Here is a 21,420-nt window from a genome sequence, read left to right as displayed (position 1 = left end):
CTGCTTTATATACATTATTTACACAATGGGCCCCACGTGAGTGGCTAATTCCGGGATTCACCTGTAGGCCAATCAGGTTGCGGATTCACTTCCACCTGGAGCTGGATTGGGTGGCTCCTGTGGACCAATCAGACTGCTGCATTCTGGGCCCTATTGTTCTAGGACCAATCAGACGGCTGCCTTTTGGATCCTATTCAACTCAGTACATAACAGATTGGAACTGGCAGCCCCTTGGAAAATATGAAGCAACAATCCAATTATTCGGATGGACAGCTCCCTTTGATGTTCAATACATCAATAAAAGGGATACACAGATCCTCAGAATATTCTTATTTTCCAGGGACAGTCCCGGATTTACAGAAGCCATCCCGGTTTCTGATTTGATCCCAGAAGGTCCTGCTTTTCCTTAGGATGTACCTATTTTCATCGGAGAAACGTTGGAGGTTATGGAGTTATTCTGAGTTCTGAGCAGAGGAGATAAGTAACTTTACAACCTTTGGAAGACAACTGAAGGCAGCCCTGTATAAGGAAGTTTTAAAATGTTTTATTAGGTTTTTACATATGTTGGGAGCCACCCAGAGTGGCTGGGGCAACCCAGTCAGTTGGGTGGGGTATAAATAAATAAAATATTGTTATTGTGGGTTAAACCACAGAGCCTAGGACTTGCCGATCAGAAGGTTGGTGGTTCGAATCCCCGTGACGGGGTGAGCTCCCATTGCTCGGTCCCTGCTCCTGCCAACCTAGCAGTTCAAAAGCACGTCAAAGTGCAAGTAGATAAATAGGTACCACTCCAGCGGGAAGGTAAACGGTGTTTCCGTGCGCTGCTCTGGTTTGCCAGAAGTGACTTAGTCATGCTGGCCACATGACCTGGAAGCTGTACGCCGGCTCCCTCGGCCAATAAAGCAAGATGAGCGCCGCAACACCAGAGTTGGTCACGACTGGACCTAATGGTCAGGGGTCCCTTTACTAGCTTTAACTTTTTTGACTGTTTTTAGATGCAGTTCAGTGACCACCTGATTTGCTTCCTGCATTTGGCTGAATCCTAGATAAGAATAAGAATAAGAATATCTTTATTGTCATTGCCCCCTTCGGGGACAACGAAATTACTTGACTGCTCCATAAAAACACTAATTAAACAATACAATATAATACAGCAAGGGAGATTAGATGACTTTCAAAGTCCGGGCTTCCCATTCAGGACCGAGATCGCTCTGGAGAAGAAGCTGTTCTTAAGACGACTCGTTCTTGTCTTCATCGTCCTGTATCTCCGTCCCGACGGCAAGAGCTCGAAGAGACAGTGACCAGGATGCGATGGATCTTTTACTATGTCCAGTGCCTTCCTATGGCACCTTGTGGCATAAATCTGCTTTAGGGTGGAGAGTGGGCAGCCAACAATGCTCTCTGTTGCCTTAACAACCCTGCACAACCCCATCCTGTCCTGGGCAGTACAGCTTCAGTACCACACACATAAGCCATAAGTGAGCACGCTCTCAATAGCACAGTGATAGAAGGCAAGCAGCAGTTCACTGAGTTTGTTGCTCTACTTCAGAAGTAGGGGTACACCCTGTGGCTCTTGGGTTTAACATTATATGTTGTTGTTATTATTATTGTATTGATATGCTACTAGCATACCAAAATGTCTTCTAAGCAGTTTGAGACTATAAAATCAAGACGTAATGAAAATGCACAATAACTTTGCATCAATGAAGATGATGATGAATAATTAAATTTGAATACCGCTCTATACCCTCAGGTCTCAGGGCAGTTCACAGAATAAAATTACAAGGAATGCGGCCCCTGAGGGAGAATAAGAGGTTCCCAGCCCCTGTTCTAGTTTCACATTTGGTGTTTGTTTTTATTGCTGCTTGCTGTCTTGAATATCCTATGGAAGCTGCTGTTTTAGGATACAGTGGTACCTCTGGTTATGTACTTAATTCGTTCCGGAGGTCCGTTCTTAACCTGAAACTGTTCTTAACCTGAAGCACCACTTTAGCTAATGGGGCCTCCCGCTGCCGCTGCGCTGCCAGAGCACAATTTCTGTTCTCATCCTGAAGCAAAGTTCTTAACCTGAGGTACTATTTCTGGGTTAGTGGAGTCTGTAACCTGAAGTGTATGTAACCTGAAGCGTATGTAACCTGAGGTACCACTGTATTGTGATTAGTATTATGACTGACGTTATTGCAAGCCACTTTGACCATGCTTTTTTGGGAGGAGTGGTGGAATAAAAAACGTTTAAGTGGGATGTTGCAGTGCTGTGTTTTGCACTAGTATTTACTGAATGCATAAACATAATAAGGTGGGGAAGAGAAAGGGTTACTGTCCAAAATTTCTCAGAAACTGCAATGGTCCTCAGATCTAACTGCTTAAATAAGATGTTTGTTGTCACTTGAATGCCTTACTAGTCGATTGTTCTGGCTGCTCCCATGGTGGAAAATGTAGCCATATTGCGATTGTATACAAAAAAGTGGCCCTCAGTTAACTTTCTTATGCTGGGATTTGGTATGTGTGTACATAGGTGTGTTATATACGGTAACCCAACAAATTGCTGGATAACTGGAATCATTGGAAGTAGAAGTATATTTAAGACTATTAACAGCACAATCCTATATAATCTCCTCAATGTGCTTTAGCCCTATATACTGTATTTACTCGAATCTAATACTCACTTTTTTTGGCCAAATTATGTTGTGAAAATTGAGGTGCGCATTAGATTCGATGGCGCATTTACATGCGCCAGCAAATACTTTTTTTGGCTTCAAGGTTCTGAAAATTGAGGTGCACATTAGATTCAATGTCACATTAGACCCGAGTAAATACAGTATTTATTTGGTCATTTAAAAAACAAACAACCCCTGCCTTGCCATATTTCCCAAAGAAACTCAAGGCAGATGGCAATAATGCTACAATATAAAACAAATAACATTCCAAACCCAATAACACAAGCTGAAGTTCCTGGGAGTAAGTCCCATTGAAATCAATAGGGCTAAAACTGCACTGCAGTGGCCAGTATTTCTGCAAGTACACGAATTAAAATGTCCTGTTTACAAGCTTTTTGTATAAAAACATTACCAGTGACTTCTTCTTTTCTCATTTTGCACCATCTAGTGGCAGCACAAAGGAAAACATTAGTCAAAGCAGCCATTAACTGTAAATTGTTAACGCTCTACTGTGTAGTATTTATAAAGTTCCCTGTATTCACCCTCTTGGCACCAGCAATCCAGTTCAGGGTAAGGATGCTACCAAATTTCCTCGCTTCTCTGGGCAATTGTTGATTTGGTTGAAAACCTTCTAGACCAGGCATGGGCAGATTTGGCTCTCCAGATGTTTTCGGACTAAAACCCATCGTCCCTAGCTAACAGGACCAGTGGTCAGGGATGATGGGAGTTGTAGTCCCAAAACACCTGGAGGGCTGAGTTTGCCTATGTCTGTTTTAGACCAGTCACCAGACTTTAAATAAGTCACCTTTGCATCACCAGAAAAGGGAACACAGATTTCCACAAAGTTTTCTTAACCCAAAGGTAAAGGTAAATGGACCACAGACCATTAGGTCCAGTCGTGGCCGACTCTGGGGTTGCGGCACTCATCTCGCTTTATTGGCCGAGGGAGCCGGCGTACAGCTCCCGGGTCATGTGGCCAGCATGACTAAGTCACTTCTGGCAAACCAGAGCAGCGCACGGAAACGCTGTTTACCTTCCCGCCAGAGCAGTACTTATTTATCTACTTGCACTTTGACGTGCTTTTGAACTGCTAGGTTGACAGGAGCTGGGACTGAGCAACGGGAGCTCACCCCGTCGCAGGGATTCGAACCACCGACCTTCTGAACGGCAAGTCCTAGGCACTGTGGTTAAACCCACAGCGCCACCCGTGTCTTAAACCATATATAGCTGCAAATTTAGAAATGGGCGATGTCTAGTGATGTGCAAGTGAAAGCATGTTTGTGCCAGGAATCGTTCCCTCTCCTCCTCACCTGTGCAGGCCAAAGTAACCCCCCTAAAAGCCTCTCTTGAGGGTTGTGGGGACTCTTGTGGGATGAGTTGGACATTGCTGCAAGGGAAGGGGGAGAACTGCTCTCAATTAAGCAGAGCAACCATGTTTCAGCAGAGTGCATGAGCTGTGTTTTGCATCAGGTTTTTCAAAGCCAGCTTCACTCAATGACTCAAAATCAGCTTGCATTTTGAGTACTCAGGGTGCATACCCCACAACGGTCCCAAATAAATTGGGACATCTTGTTTTTTGAGTGCTGCAGCCCCGAAAGACATTCAGGGTACAATCTTTCACAGGTCACATGACTCAGAAGATGTGTCTCCTGGTTTTCCACTGTGACATGTTGGAGGGTATGAGTGTAAAGCAAAAAATGTAAAGGAGCCCTGGACAGTTAAGGCTAGTCAAAGGCGACTATGGAATTGCAGCACTATGGAATCTTGCTTTCAGGCCAAGGGAATCGGCGTTTGTCCACAGACAGCTTTCTGGGTCATGTGGCCAGCATGGCTAAACCATTTCTGGCACAACAGAACACCGTGACAGAAACCAGAGCGCATGGAAACACTGTTTACCTTCCTGCTGCAGTGGTACCTATTTATCTGCTTGCACTTGTGTGCTTTCAAACTGCTAGGTTGGCAGGAGCTGGGACAGAGCAACAGGAGATCACCCTGTTGTGCAGATTCGAACCGCCGACCTTCCGATCGGCAAGCCCAAGAGACTCAGTGGTTTAGACCACAGCGCCACCCGCGTATAATTGAAACACACCAGGGATGGCCCCAAATCTGACGTCATCAGGGAATGTGTGTAATCCCACTTCCTACCTGTAATTTGGGATCCTCGTGCAGCCTCTGTTTCACAGACTTGCAGATAAACAAAATACAGCACTCTTTGGCAGCTAACTTTGGGGGGAAAGTTGACCCAGGAGAGGAGAAAGGCATGGGGAGCATGGAATCAAATGTTAACGTGATTTGGTATCCTTTTATCCAATTTGTTAACAAAAGTGACTCAACTGGTGTGAAGTTCTACCATCCCGGGACATCCCAGCCACAGCGGAGGCCCCCCTTTTTCTTTCCTTTCTTCCACTCTTGTAAAGAATGACACTGCCGCTGTAAATTTATTGTTCTATTTATTGAAAATGACATTAATATATATATATCTAAAAACACACTCTTTCTCCCAACCCCTTTACAAAACAGCTCACCAGCGACTTCAGTTCCATCAGCTGTGTTAAAACATTCCCCCCCCCTCTTTAAAAATTTGCCCCTCCTCACTTGAGCCCAAGCAAGTAATGGGGTCTGTGGTGGTTTGGCAGGGATCGCAAAGCCAGCTTAGCTTCTACACCCCGATTTAAAAGACTGCACTTGAACCACTGAGCATCTTTCGAGCTGAGTAACAGCAGGCAGACTTACGGATGCTTCACAGCAGCCTCCTAATCATAAGTTTATAGCTTCAGTATTGTTTGAACAGGGGACGCGGGTGGCGCTGTGGGCTAAAGCCTCAACGCCTAGGGCTTGCCGATCGAAAGGTCGGCGGTTCGAATCCCCGCGGCGGGGTGCGCTCCCGCTGTTCGGTCCCAGCGCCTGCCCACCTAGCAGTTCGAAAGCACCCCCGGGTGCAAGTAGATAAATAGGTACCGCTTACCAGCGGGAAGGTAAACGGCGTTCCGTGTGCGGCTCTGGCTCGCCAGAGCAGCGATGTCACGCTGGCCACGTGACCCGGAAGTGTCCCCGGACAGCGCTGGCCCCCGGCCAATAAATGTGAGATGGGCGCACAAACCCCACAGTCTGTCAAGACTGGCCCGTTCGGGCAGGGGTACCTTTACCTTTACCTTTATTGTTTGAACATTTACAGAAGACTTAGATTGTATGGCGTACACTTGTGTTTCCATTGCTGTTTCCATAAAACGTGGAACTACTTTTTTATGAAAGGTGGACCAGGAGATTTATAAGGTTTGCTTTCTCACCTAGCAAGCGGGTCAGTCCACATCCTTCTGAGCAGGATGCAAACAGTCCAGGCTAAACTTAAAGTGGAGAACTGTACAAAAATGGGGCATTTGCCACCCAGAAGCCCATTGAAATATTCTGTACTGGGGCTCCACAATGTATATGCTTCATAAGTAGAGCAACCTTTGAATGCTCATGTGAATTAGCTCCTAACATCACCTTTACCTCCACACAAGTCGATTTCAGCTAGCTAACTAGCGCAGCACACATTTCAGTTACAACTTCTGCCCTGTTGCAAGCTACTTTTTAAGTATTAGAAGTTTTTCCTTTTGTCAGGACACTCTGAAACCCCCGCAGGAACCAGTTCATAAGTTGAGACCAAGAAAAAGAGACACTAATCTTCCTGTGAATACAAGTACCCAGTGCTAGCCTAACCGTGAAGTGGCATAACAGCAGCCAGGGCCTGCTTGTGACATTTTGGCACCTGAAGCAACCCCCCAAAATGGCACCCTGCTCTTCACTAGGGAAGAAGGGGTGAATGAAGATCTACATCAGGAATGGGGAGGGGGGCAGAGATTGGCATTGGGATTTCCTCTGTGGATCCTGCTGCCTGAAGCAGTCGCCTCACCTGACCTCATGTGTGGGCCGGCCCTGACGTCCGTGATCCAGAATCTCCCACTCCTGGCCATATTACCAGCTGCTTCAGGGCAGGGGCGCCCTCTTGGCAACGTCATGCACCAGCAGAAGAAGGTGAGGTGGTAGCAGACTGGGAGGTAGGGGGTGTACGAAGTGGGGGGCAGAGGGGGCGGGCCACCCCGGGTACCACTCGGGGGGGTGACAAGATGGCCCCTGCCTCCCCCCAGCTGTAGAACGGCCGAGGGCGCATGCAGTCCGTATAGGCGCCACTCGTGTGCTGTCCATACAGGCTGCTGTGTATCCGTACTCCATACGGGCTGCCGCACATGCGCAGTCCGTATGGGATGCCACTTGTGTGGCAGCCTGTACGGACACCGTGCAAGTGGCAGCCCGTACGGAGTGCACATGTGCGGCATCCTGTACAATGGCTGCACATGTGCATTCCGTATGGGCTGCTGCACATGCTCACTTCATATGGTCGCTCTGCAAGCGGCAGCCTGTATAGACACTGCAAGCGGCAGCCCGTACAGCTGTGGCAAGCGAGCGGCAGCCCGTGCAGCCGCCGCGCATGCGCACTCTGTACAGGATGCCACACATGCACAGTCAGTACGGGATCCCACTCGTGCAGCAGCCTGTATGGATACCGTGCAAGTGGCAGCCCATATGGAGTGCACATTTGCAGTACGTATGGGATGCCACACATGCACAGTACGTACGAGCTGCTGCACATGCGCACTCCGGTCGCCGTGCAAGCGGCAGCCCATACAGACACTGCAAGCAGCAGCCCGTACAGCCGGGGCACGCGAGCGGCAGCCCATGCGGTCGCCGCGCATGCACACTCTGTACAGGATGCCGCACATGCGCAGTCCATATGGGCTGCCCCACCCCGGGTGCTGGAGAGGGTTCCTCTGCCACTGCTGGGAGGAGGGAGAGAGAAAGTTTGTGTGTGCATCGGCTGCAGTTGGAGCAGAAAAAGGAGGAGCTGGTTCAAGGGGCAAGTGCTTTGCAAGGAAGAAGAAATAATAATAGGAAAGCAAGTTTTCGCCTGCTGCAACTGTGATTGGCAAAAAATACGTTTCTCCTTAAAAACTGGCTGCAGAAGGACTCACGTGCCTAACTTGGGTTTTGTTTCAACATTAAGATCCTTGGCCCATCACTCTGCAAGGAACACGCTGTGATCAATTCCTGGCTGCAGTTACCAGGGGGACAATAAGGCCAGTGCTCATCCAAGCATCTTGGCCCATGAATTTTGCAAACAGTTTGTTCGGCAAGAAGAACGTGGAAACAAGACCACAGGCAAGCAAATACATGAAGCTGAGGAACAAGAAGTTTTAGTGCTTGCAGAGGTTCTAAGAAACCCTTATACTAATAAAAGAAACCCATGTTGAGCTGTTACATTTCTCCCCCAGGGACTAATATTACGATGGGGTGGCAAGGCTTGAAGAACGATTTCAAGGGACTCCACAGGAACTGAGCTGGGTCATTTACAGAACCAGATGGAAATCACATTGCATCTTAAAAGTACTTTTTCTTTCCCAAAAAGTAAAAAGAGACACCCAGCAGGGTAATATTGTTCGCTGCCGATTTCCACGCTTCGCTTTTAAGGAACTTTTTACATATTAAATATTCACCCCCTTTTGGAAATCGTCGTCAGTTTTTGTGTTTTCAATCAGCCGGCTCGGCGGAGCTTTCTATAGAAAGTGTTGTTATCCTGAGGACAGTTGCCGTGGCACACACAGTTCGTGACGGACATCACAGGGTGCCTGATGATGTTGCCTTCAGGACAGCGGAAATCCACGTGGATGGTTTTTGTGGCCCGGGGCGTGCAACAGCGTCCGTCACTGCAAATGCCACAATAACGTGGTTTATACAGGTGGATGCTGGTGCAGTTGTCGTACTTCAAGTGGACAGGTGTCGGAGACTTCTTGGTGCGGACGCACCTCTTCCCCTTCAAATAGGGAGAAGAAGACATGACACAACAGACATGCAAAAGTGAATAGTGACCTAGCACCGCCATGTCTGAAAGAAGCTTTGAGGGAGTGAAGCAGCGTCTCCACCCCCATCGTTCAGCCCGGACACTGAGCTCCACCTCCGAGGGCCTTCTGGCGGTTCCCTCACTGCAAGGTTACAGGGAACCAGGCAGAGGGCCTTCTCGGTAGTGGCACCTGCCCTGTGGAAGGCCCTCCCATCAGAGGTCAAGAAAATAAACAACTATTTGACTTTTAGAAGACATCTGAAGGCAGCCCTGTTTAGGGAAGTTTTAAATGTTTGATGTTTTATCGTGTTTTTAATATTCTGTTGGGAGCTGTCCAGAGTGATTGGGGAAACCCAGCCAGATGGGGAGGGTATTAATAATAATAATAATAATAATATATTACTACTACTACTACTACTACTACTATTACTATTATTACTATTATTACTATTATTACTATTACTATTACTACTACTAGACTACCAATAGCAATGAGGTAAAATCAAGGATAACCTTGCGCTAGGCATGCAATGAGCATTAGAAGCAAAAAAAAGTGTACTTATTTCACTAAATGCCCCTGCTTGATTGGCTGTGAGGGGAGAAGAGGCAGGCAAAATCGACTTTGGACAGATCTGCCATTAGCAACACCTTGGGAGGAGATAATAATAATAATAATAATAATAATAATAATAATAATAATAATAATAATATCACTAAGGGTGCTTTAGAAAGAATGCCCACCTTTCTCCCCTCCAAAGCCAGTGTTTTATGGTGCTTGCCTTCTGGGAGAAGTAGCTAGTGCAAAAGGACCATGCAGCAGGCTGGCTGTACGCAAGGAGAGTCTGAGCAGTACCTTATCTGGCAGGTGAGCACTTTCGCAAGGCCGCACTTCACAGAGCCTGGTCTGTTTCACCATCTCGCATGCTGCGTTCTTGTTGGTGACCCGAGTGGAGAAGCCCATTCCGCAGCTCGTGGAGCACACACTCCACTCTGTCGTCTGCTCAATGCAGTTGGAACTCGAATCGGATGCGTCGATCCCAAGGGTGGCTTCTTGTCTGTACGCTAAAGGGCAGGTGGTGGTTAAGAAAACAAACAAACCTGGGTTACTGCCAGGCTTCACGGAATTTGCTTCCTCCTCCATGGCAGTAAATAAGTAGCTCAAACGAAAGGAAAGTTTTACCAGTTAGTTTCTATAATAAACACAGCGAGAGACAAAAGAAAGTGTCTCAGTGGAATGGCGGTGCTCCCAATTAAAGCTTACCACCCCTCCATCCCTATTAATCTACGCCACTCTTGTGTCTAATAATCTGAGCTTGTACCGCCTCTGTGCTTTCTGTTCTGCCACTTTCTGAGCTTTCTGTGACTTTGGAGAAGTGGGATGAATGCTGTCCAGAGACTGTGAATCTGTTAACCCTCTCTCTTCCAGTGTTTCTTCTTGTAGCATGTTCCCCATCCAGTACTTCCCAGCTTCTGCTTTCTGAACTATGTCCCTCTGCAAACTACTGTTCTAAATCTATACTGTCCTCCTGCTCCTGGGAAGATTCAGGGTCAGGAGGAGGACTGCCATTCCTCCTGATTGCAGTCCTCCTCAGCACAGTCCCTGTGTTTGATGTTGAAAAATTTCTAATATATCTTTGGCTCAAACGTTCATTGTAGCAAGCATTGCCATATTTTAGCCTGGCAGAGAGCATGAACAGTCTACCAATAGATTGGGGCAGATGTACAGACCTATGTTATTGACCCATCTAGCATCGCAGAATTGGCAGCACCTGTTTTACCTGTTATTAAGTCAGTAAGTTACACAGAGGTTACTTTGCCTAAAGCCAAAATACTGCACAGACGAAAATCCATTGGGTTCAATGGCGAGTGGGATTGCCAAAGTCATTTTCCCTGCAACCCTGCCCCATTCTTAAATTTGCTTTTGTTTTTTGCCACATGTGTAAAGCTGAATGCACACAGGCTGAGGGCTTATGGTACTGAATTTTGAATTATTGTGACACACCTTGGGATCTGCTGGTGAAGGGCAGGAAATAAATCGAATATTATTAACATTAATAGTGGTGATGATGAAATAGCCTCCCATTGCTGCTCTTCCATGACTGATATTCAGAGGCATGCAGTTTTTTGTTGGTTTTTTAGGTAATTCAACAAAACATATTATCTTAAAACATATCATCCTTCATTTCCCCCCTCATTTTCCCCCTCCCCCTCCCTCCCATAACAACCCCCCCCGACTTCCCTCAGTTCCAATATCTGGTTTCTCTATAAATGCTATTCTCTGCATGTTACAGAATTGTATAAGTCCTTAATTTATCTAACTAATTATTATCAATAAAAAATGTGTGAGTGTTTATTCAAAGCCTGCCAAGGAGTCCAATTCACTTTGTTGGGTCTTTAGGTACTTTGTAAAAGGTTCCCATTCCTCTTTAAAGTCAAAGTTATCCTTGTCCTGTAGTTTATGTGTCAATTTTGCCAGTTCTGCATAGTCCATCAGAGGCACGCATGTCTAATCATGGAGGCAGCAGGGACCCACCCTGGCTAGTATCAATAGCAGTTCAGTAGCCACATTTCCGTTGACAGCTTTTGTCACCAACATCTCCTTTAAAGGCTGTGCATATTCAGCATAAAGAAGTTAGAAGAAGAAGAAGAAGAGTTTAGATTTGATATCCCGCCTTTCACTCCCTTTAAGGAGTCTCAAAGCGGCTAACATTCTACTTTTCCTTCCTCCCCCACAACAAACACTCTGTGAGGTGAATGGGGCTGAGAGACTTCAAAGAAGTGTGACTGGCCCAAGGTCACCCAGCAGCTGCATGTGGAGGAGCGGAGACGCGAACCCGATTCACCAGATTACATGACTACCGCTCTTAACCACTACACCACACTTAGCTTCTTACCACTTGAGGAAATTCCCAATATTTAATCAGCTAAATAGGTTATTTAGATGAAACATATATCAGCTCGTTTTGTGTCTTCTTGACTATAATAATTCTATTGTCTCGTTTCAGATATTCACTACGCATGTTTTCCAAGCCTGTCTTCAAAGCCTCAATGGTTAGCCATTTGCTTTAAGTAAATTCTCAAGAAGCCAAGTCTCTATACCAGTTTCAATGCTTATGTACCTCAATCCTGGACAGGGGCGGATCTACTATAAAACTAATGAAGCTTATCCTTCAAGGTCCCTGATCTGGAGGGGCCCAAGATGCAACTCTGGTCCATGTTGCTTAAAAAAAAATGGGTCTGTCATTTGGTCGTGTCTGACTCTTCGTGACCCCATGGACCAGAGCACGCCAGGCACTCCTGTCTTCCACTGCCTCCCGCAGCTTGGTCAAACTCATGCTGGTAGCTTATAGAACACTGTCCAACCATCTCGTCCTCTGTCGTCCCCTTCTTCCTGTGCCCTCAAACTTTCCCAACATCAGGGTCTTTTCCAGGGAGTCTTCTCTTCTCATGAGGTGGCCAAAGTATTGGAGCCTCAGCTTCCAGATCTGTCCTTCCAGTGAGTACTCAGGGCTGATTTCCTTAAGAATGGACATGTTTGATCTTTTTGCAGTCCATGGGACTCTCAAGACTCTGCTCCAGCACCATAATTCAAAAGCATCAATTCTTTGGCGATCAGCCTTCTTTATGGACCAGCTCTCACTTCCATATATTTCAGCGATCCCGGAGTTTGAGTCAGTAGCACAGATTGTGTAAAGTGTTGCAGTAAGTTGACTAATGACATTTCCCCACCTTTTAAACAGAGATCAAGAAGAATAGCAAGGAGTTTAGGGAAGTACTTGTGCGGATACCAAAAATGTATACTCCCGGAAAATTTGTGGCGGGCGATCTGTGGTGAAACAATCCCATTGAAGATGATAACAGTGGTTAATCCAGACCTCACTGCTGGTTGTGAAGGGGGACCCCATAACAGCTCAAGCTTCAAAGCCCCCCTTGGAGGAGTGGGGGTACACCTCTCAGCTTAACCCGCATCACAAGGTTGGTGCAAGGGGAGAGTGTGTGTCAAAGGTGGGGAGTAAAGGCCCATGCTTTTCAGCTCCTTGGAGGAAAAGGTAGGAATAAAATAAACAGTTACCTCCACCTTCTGCATCTGTTTTTGTCAGGGCAACTACGCATGACACTCACCTTTCAGCTTTGCCAGCAATATCTGCTGCGTAAACTTCCATCATAGGATTTCAGCTATGCTTGTTTATGGTTTGCCCAAACGTAATAGAACTTGATTTCTTTATGTCTGGGGCCATAAAGTAATTCCACTAAATAAAATTATTACTTGCCAATTTTTAAAACCCACGCACACTTATATAGGCAAACTCTTGCCCAATGATGAGAAAGGACTTCCAGAGGGTTTATTACACTGTCCCATTGACATCATGGCATGCTCTTTAAGCTGTAAAAAATGTAAACATTACTAAGGTTTTATGGGCAGGAGAATCAAGAGATAGGAAACCAACTGGATGTGACAACCGTGAGAAGTGACCTTGAGAAGGCTATGATGCCATAAGGCTTTTAAAAAGACACATTTGGACTTATGGCCTTCTTAAGGAGTCTGAGAAAGTTTTGTGTAAAGCTTTTTTGCTCCTCTGAAACCAATATAAAATTATGTTTCCTCATTCTCCTGTACAGAGCATGGTGTCCAAAAACACCATAGCCTCCCAGACCGACTTCAGAAAGCACAGGAGGATGTTTACTAAGTTATAAAGTACCTTCCTCCATGGGGCAAGAAAACAGAGGCTGTTATCAGCATAAGCAGCATAGTGAAGTGGTATAATCAACAGTGCCACTTTGAATTACAGATGGGGAAAACCGAATGCTCACCTAAATTGACTCCTCCATGTAACACCATATAACACCAGTCCTAAAGAATCTTCACTGGCTCCCAGTGCCTTTCTGAGCACAATTCAAAGTGTTGGTGCTGACCTTGAAAGCCCTAAACGGCCTTGGCCCTGTATGCCTGAAGGAGCATCTCCATCCCCATCATTCAGCCTGGACACTGAGGTCCTCCTCTGAGGATATTCTGCTGGTTCCCTCACTGCAAGAAGCGAAGTTACAGGGAACCAGGCAGAGGGCCTTCTTGGTAGTGGCACCCGCCCTTTGGAACACCCTCCCATCAGATGTCAAGGAAATAAACAACTATCTGACTTTTAGAAGACATCTGAAGGCAGCCCTGTATCAGGAAGCTTTTAATGTCTGGTGCTTTATTATTTTTTATATATTCTGAAAGCCACCAAAAGTGGGGAAAGCCAGCCAGCTGGGCGGGATATAAATAATAAAATTATTATTATTAAATTATTATTAAGCAGAACACTAGGAGGGGATAAGGCTGGAATTTTGCCAAGGTGGGGAGCACTGTAATAGCAAGCGTAAGAGTGGCCCAATTGGTGTGGCATGCCTTGCCGGGCCCCGGGCCCCAACATTGTACTGTTTTAGGTAGATGGGAAAGATGCAGCTGTTTCAAAACTGCCTGCAGCAGATTATTTTTCTGGTTTGTTCTGATACCCTTTCTCCCTATGGTGGCTGGAGCAGCCCAAGTCAGTTGGGCGGGATACAAGAAATTTATTATTACCATTGTCATTGTTATTGCAGTATTGTGGTTTTCATCTTTTAATTGGTTTTCTACTTCATGGGTGGGTTTGGAATGGGGGGGGGTAGTATATTTAAGATTGATGTGACATCCTGGTTCATCGGCTGCCCTTTGTGTTGATTTTGGAAAACTAGGGAAGAAACATTTCAAAGGAAACACCTTCTGTTAAGTTAAAAAGGTAAAGGACTCCTGACGATTAAGTCCAGTCGCAGATGACTCTGGGGTTGCAGCTCTCATCTTGCTTTCAGGCCGAGGGAGCCGGCGTTTGTCAGCAGACAGTTTTCCCAGGTCATGTGGCCAGCTTGACTAAGCTGCTTCTGGTGCAACGGAACACCAAAACCAGAGGAGCACATGGAAACACTGTTTACCTTCCCGCCGGAGTGGTACCTATTTATCTACTTGCACTTTTGAGCGCACTTTCGAACTGCTAGGTTGACAGGAGCTGGGACAGAGCAACGGGAGCTCACCCCGTCGTGGGGATTCGAACCACCGACCTTCTGATTGGCAAGCCCAAGAGCCTCAGTGGTTTAGACCACAGCACCACCAGCGTCCCTTCTGTTAAGTTAGGCCATTGCAAAAGAACCCAGAAGAACTAGCTTTCGAACTCCCAGACGGCTCACCTGCCATTGCAAATCCTCCTACGTCCACATCTGCTTTGGGGTTGCACGACCACTGCTCACAGCACTCCTTGGGGACCTCGATTTTCCTTGGGAAGGGGCAGTCGGGCCCAGGAAGCAGCAAGTCGAGGCTGCAGAGGGGTATGCAGCCGATCTGCCCATCTTGGCAAGTACAGTGGTATTTGCAGCTCGGCTGGAATGTTTCGCCACTCCGGTAAATAATCCCATCGAACACGCAGTTGTCTCCTTCGAGGTCTGAAGCAAAGAAGGGAAACATTCGAGCTGTGTGAAGACCTAGCACACACCAGAGCATGCATATAGCTATGAAAGGAAACCCTGTGACACAGAGAGTCAGAAAAGAGTTTGTTTGGAAGGCTCGCAGGTCAACTACGGCAGACCTAGGTCTTCTCCAGCTGTGGGTGCACTGTGGTGTTGTGGGTAGAAGGCTGGACTAGGACCTGGGAGACCGGAGTTCAAATCCCCACTCAGATGTGAAGCAGTTTGGGTGACCTTGGGCAAGTTGCTGTCTTATTTTTACAGCAGGGTTAGTCTAAAATGGGGACTAGGAAAACCATGTATGCCACCTTGAGTTCCTTGGAAGAAAGGTGGAATATAGCTCAAATGAATAAAACCTTATTTGCATTCTTGGGAGTTTCAAAGCATTTTCATACAGGACACTTAAAGTTTCCTCTTTTAGATCTTGATAGGGACTGCAGTGTATATATTTTATTTTAAAGATTTATATGCCACTTTTTATCTTCAGAATCTCTCAAATGGGGTATCTAGCTGTTTTTGGACTACAATTCCCATCATCCTTGACCACTGGTCCTGCTAGCTAGGGATGATGGGATTGTAGTCCAAAAACAGCTGGAGACCCAAGTTTGGGAAACCCCACAAGCAGCACAGAATAGAATAAACTAGGGGTCCCCCAAATTGTGGTCCATGAAGCTTCATTTACATGCTTTGTGGCTGAAGACAAGTGATGGTGTGTGCATCTGTTGTATTAAATATTCATATTGATTTTAATTTTATTTTTCATTATGGTAATGCAAGAAGATATAGCACATAATAAAAAAGCAATTAAAATGAGATTAAAAAATAATATCACATCTAACACTGAGCACTGCAATTGCTACAACAGGCAGAAAAATCATTAAGTGGTTTGGCAAGAGGTCTGAGAGGGAGAAAAGTCTGAGGACCCCTAGAATTTGATACAAAACATCTCTTGGATGGGGATGGGGCAGCAAAAGGATTCTGGGACAAGTGTGATGTTAAAGCCACTCTCTGGAGCTCCAGCTGCCAGGCTTATGGGTACTATTTATTTACATATAAATAATTTCCATCCCTCTTTTTAGCTACAAGGGATTGCAGGTGATTTTTTTTTTAAAAGCAGCCCCTGCCCTCAGGGACTTGCGATCAAAAGGAAAAGCGAATGAGGAGGGAGAAGGGGGGAAAAGCAAACTCAGAAACCCAACCTTAAAATTACAAAAATATTCTCATGACAAAGTTGGAAACTGTTCAGGGAAAGAAGAAGATATCCTGCTTTATCACTACCCGAAGGAGTCTAAAGCAGCTGACAATCTCCTTTCCCTTCCTCCCCACAACAAACACTCTGTGAGGTGAATGAGGCTGAGAGACTTCAGAGAAGTGTGACTAGCCCAAAGTCACCCAGCAGCTGCATGTGGAGGAGCAGGGAATCGAACCCGGTTCACCAGATTACGAGTCCACCGCTCTTAACCACTACACCACGCTGGCTCTCCAGTAGTGGCCCTGCTTCCTTTCTGCTCCACTTCTGGACCCCAACAAAACAGCTACTGCAAGGTGATCACTGAACAAAATTTCTCAAGGTGTCTGGTCCCCCAGCAGAGCTGATGGAATAGCATTCTTCCCTTCTCTCCTCTGTGCAACCTTAGGGCAAATATTCCTATCCAGGAAGTCTTCTGCCAGGCAGTACCTGCTCCTCAGGGTGGGGCAACGCATACAAGCTGGAAGGAATGCAATTCCCTTCTCATGTTTAGATAGCAAGACAGCTAAGAGATTGACTTCTTTTCTAAATTCTGCATCATCTCTTGCAAACATGAAAACATCAGAGCAAACTATTGCCTATGAGCATGTTCTCTGTCTTTGATAACAAACACAACCAAAGTGTTCCCAAAACTAGACTGGTCATGTTAACCAGATGGTTCCAGAGATGGTTTCAAGCAAGGTTGTTTTCTTATATTGTTCCTTCCATTAAATGTCCTGCACTAAGTAGTATGTAGGTTAAACCACAGAGCCTAAGACTTGCCGATCAGAAGGTCGGCGGTTTGAATACCCACGACGGGGTGAGCTCCCGTTGCTCGGTCCCAGCTCCTGCCCACCTAGCAGTTCAAAAGCACGTCAAAGTGCAAGTAGATATATAGGTACTACTCCGGCAGGAAGGTAAATGGCGTTTCCGTGCGCTGCTCTGGTTCACCAGAAGCGGCTTAGTCATGCTGGCCACATGACCTGGAAGCTGTACGCTGGCTCCCTCGGCCAATAAAGTGAGATGAGCGCCGCAACCCCAGGGTCGGCCACGACTGGATCTAATGGTCAGGGGTCCCTTTACCTTTACTAAGTAGTATAACACTTTCTTTACCAAAGCATTTGAAATAAGAAAACCAATCCAACTCAGAAGCAGCTCTGCAAAATCAAGAAATCTGCATTTCCCTCCTAATTTGAGTTCAGTTCAGATTTTAAGTATGCAATCAGGTGTTTTTTAAAAAAATGAAATAAAATCCCTAAAATATGGCCCGGTTCACACAACTATAAAACAGGGTTCATTATATTATGAATTAGCATTATTTGTGAACGTTTGTCAGGATATGGCTTGCTTACTGCAAGTAAACCATGTACTGAAGCCATGGTTTGTTATTGACTTAGAAACCTTGGTTTGTTTGGCCTCCCCATTCCAGATGCTCAACAAGCTACAAAGGCATGAACACTTGGAAAGCAAGCCCAACTTTTTTTTGGGGGGGGGTGTCCATGGTTTGTCTGATCATCTGTGGGACAACTCATGGTTTACTTGTGGCTTGTTAAACAAGCCACGGTTTAGTGTTATCTGTGAACCAGGCCAATGCCTTCAAATATCTGTATTATTTCATCTGTGGTTATTCAGAATCCCTTCCCCACTGCTCCTTTTTAGTCCTTTCAGTTCCTTGTTTTTCCCAGGATCTCCTTATCCTTTACACCCTCTGCTGTGTCATTGCTTCTGCCTCCATCCTCAGCAAATGCCAAGCTTTGTACAATTTGTCTTCCTTTCCAACCAGCATGAAGTTAAGGATGCTAACTAGACTCACATGTTTGTAGTGTTCCAGTTGCAGATTGAAGCGTTTTTGTATGAAATTCTTGATCTCCAGATTGGAAACCGGGTCAACATTCCTCAAAACATGCAGCAAATACATGTTACAAACACAAGATACATTCCAGAGTTGTGAAGTCATCAAGTATTTGGAGCCGGGAAGGAATCTAGATTATGCACTGGGATGTCCACATCTGACTAGATCCTGCTCAGTTAAGGCATATCATACAAAGCTCAGCTGTGGACGCTTTTAAGTGGTATTAATGAAACCCATCAAGCCATCCCTGTGTGGCAGAATGGGGAAAGGAAGCCTCAGCAGGAAGTTGTTCTACTTTAGGTTCTTGCACTAGCCTCCCAAGTAGTTGTACACAAACCACTCTCAGCTCCAGCCCCCTATCTGACCATAAGGACAGCTGCTGCAAGAATAGTAGATAGATAGATAGATAGATAGATAGATAGATTACACATATTCTACAGCTCCAATCAGCTCAGAGTGGCACCAATGACCGCACCAGTGCCCATTATGACTGGTAGGGTGGCAGGTAAGGAGGCCCACAGTAGGTGGCGCCAGAGCAAATGACAGACAAAACCAGCTGATTCTACTTTTGTCCCCAGCTGCCTCCTACAAGGGCAACACTGAGATTAAAGAGGAAGCGGACAGCCAGGTTGTTGGTAGGGAGGCAGGAAAGTGGGGGTTGCCTGAGGTTGCTGGGGCAGAGTCCCACCCCACTTTCAGACCAGCCTCTGCTGCTCCCCATCCATTCTATCCTCCTGAGTACTCTACAAGGCAGGTAAGGCCAAAAGAAAGCAATCAGCCCAAGTTCACCAGGTGAACTTCTAAAAGGGGTGAAGGATTTGAACCTGGGTCTTTCTAACCCCACCAAGGCACTCTGCAAATGCCAAGTGTTGCTATTAACGTTGCAAATTGTCCACCGCTAAGAATCTGTCTCCTTTTGCACCTGGTCACGCCATTCATTACACAAATACACTTTCCCTCATTACTGAGAGGAGATATGAGATCCATCCATCTTCAAAGTTCTCAAGGGCTGTCATACGGAAGATGGAGCAAGGTTCTTTTCTCCTGCTCCGGAGGGTAGGATTTGAATCAAGGTCTTCAACTTACAAGAAAGGAGATTCCAACAAAACATCAGGAAGAACTTTCTGAAGGTAAGAGACAGGGGGACAGTCTCCCATGGGAGGTTGTGGACTCTCCTTCCTTGGAGAATCCTCCGGAAAAACAATCTCTCAAAGGACCTGTTTGTTGATGGCATTTTACCATTGTAATGTTGGAAGTGTATTAACTTATGATCTGTGTGTGTGGTTTGGGAGCTGCACGGTCAAGGAAAAAACAATGCTGTCTAGGGTTATAAAGACTGTGGAGAGAATAATTGGGTGCACTCCTCCCACCTTGGATCAAATCTATGCTTCCAGGTGCCGTAAGAAAGCTGCAGACATAGAGCAGGATAGTACACACCCCAGAAATGATCTCTTTCAGCTTCTGCCTTCTGGAAGAAGGTACAGGGTTATAAAGACTAGGACTAGCCGCCTGAGAAACAGTTTTTATCCAAATACGATTTTGGTTTTAAACACAGTGTAAGGTAGTCTCTGTGGGAGTATATTGTTTTTAATTATGGGGTATCAGAGTTTTTAGGGGGTTAACCAGACTGGGATAGGAGGCTTGTTGGCTTTTGAAAGTCTATTGTAGACTTTTTTCCAATTTCGTTGTTCTGTATGGGACAATGACAATAAAGATCATCATATCATAAAAGCAGATGTTGGATGACCATCTGCCATGGATGCTTTAGCTGAGATTCCTTCATTGCAGGGGGTTGGACTAGATGACCCTTGGAGTCCCTTCCAATTCTACCATTCTATGATCTTCTACCATCAGAGGAAGGCAGAAAGCCCAGGTTTCATTCCCTGGCATTTCCAGGCAGGATTTGGGAGAGAAACCTGCCTGAGAGCCATTGCCAGTCAGGAAAGACCATATAGCACCAATGGTCCTAGAATCAGGGATCCCATGGTCATCTAGTCCAACCCCAGGCCGCTACACCATCATTTTAGAAATTAAGTAGTGATGTATGGAAGTGAGAGCAGGACCATAAAGAAGGCTGATCACCGAAGAATTGATGCTTTTGAATTATGGTGCTGGAGGAGACTCTTGAGAGTCCCATGGACTGCAAGACGATCAAACCTATCCATTCTGAAGGAAGTCAGCCCTGAGTGCTCACTGGAAGGACAGATCTGGAAGCTGAGGCTCCAATACTTTGGCCACCTCATGAGAAGAGAAGACTTCCTGGAAAAGACCCTGATGTTGGGAAAGATGGAGGGCACAAGGAGAAGGGGATGGCAGAGGACGAGATGGCTGGACAGTGTTCTCGAAGTTATCAGCATGAGTTTGACCAAACTGCGGGAGGCAGTGGAAGACAGGAGTGCCTGGCGTGCTCTGGTCCATGGGGTCACGAAGAGTCGGACACGACTAAACGACTAAACAACAACAACAGTGGGGGGGAAACAGAGAGAGATCGAGGGCGGGAGGACATGTCCCCCACCCCAAAACCCAGCCACTTACCCACGCAGACCCCCAAGCCAGCCTCGCTCCCTGCGTCCCGGTGACAGAGGAGGGCGCTGCTCTCATCGCAGGGCATCAGCCGCGAGCAGCTCTCCCCGCGCTGCCGAGCGCACGTCGGGCAACAAGCGCAGCCGTCCAGCACCGTCGGCACGCCGGGGGCGCAAGCGGGCGGCTCGGCGGGGCAATCGCACGGCAGCCGGCACTCGGGCTCCTCGTGGCCGCGCACCTGGAAGGGAGGGGCGGGGAAGGAGAGAGATACAAGCACCGTCAGCAAAGGCCCTTCGTCGTCCCGCGGGTCGCACGTCGAGCGAGCGGAGGGACTGCGCCGCTGCTGCGCGCAAGCAAGCAAGCCCCATTCACCTTGCACGGGAGGAGGAAGAGGAAGAGGAAGGGGAGGAAGGCGTGGCGCAGGGCGATCCTGCCTCCCCGCGACGGCGCCGCGCACTCCGGCTCCGCGCTGCGCTCCGCATCCCCCATCGCGATGGATGCGCATCGCCACACGCGCGCATCCGTCGGGGCAGGTTATATACAGCGCCTCGGCGCTCCTCGCCCTGCCATTGGACGGTGCCGGGGCGACTTGGGTCCAATCCCAGACCTTGGTGTCAAGTTCGGGGGAGGGGAGGGGCGGGAGGTGATCGGTAAATGATCAGCAGAGGTTCTGCTCTCCCGTGTAACGGTGGAGACGCGCGTGGTTCCAAAGGGGAGCTCGTCCGTCCTTAGGGGAGGGGGGAGGCGGCGGAGTAGTTCCTGAGAGCTAAAGTGAAAGTACACTGTGGCTAAGACGTTGGGTTTGAAGATC

General features: G+C 46.9%; 1 protein-coding gene across 1 annotated transcript; it reads right to left on the bottom strand.

The window, feature by feature from the left end:
- Positions 1 to 5,862: 5,862 nt before the first annotated feature.
- On the bottom strand, positions 5,863 to 21,124 carry CCN3 (cellular communication network factor 3). The gene is made up of 5 exons (XM_082236143.1): positions 20,982 to 21,124; positions 20,622 to 20,847; positions 14,734 to 14,985; positions 9,311 to 9,597; positions 5,863 to 8,667 (listed from the first exon to the last, which is right to left on the bottom strand). Exons 1-5 carry the CDS (start codon positions 21,096 to 21,098, stop codon positions 8,230 to 8,232), a joined length of 1,320 nt encoding a protein of 439 aa, XP_082092269.1. The 5' UTR covers positions 21,099 to 21,124; the 3' UTR covers positions 5,863 to 8,229.
- Positions 21,125 to 21,420: the final 296 nt, after the last annotated feature.

Source organism: Podarcis vaucheri (assembly GCF_965113315.1).
Source record: "Podarcis vaucheri genome assembly, chromosome: 8".
In the NCBI taxonomy this organism is placed as follows: domain Eukaryota; kingdom Metazoa; phylum Chordata; class Lepidosauria; order Squamata; family Lacertidae; genus Podarcis; species Podarcis vaucheri.
The sequence above is the reverse complement of the archived record's forward strand: the minus strand, read 5'-3'. Positions and strand labels throughout refer to the sequence as shown.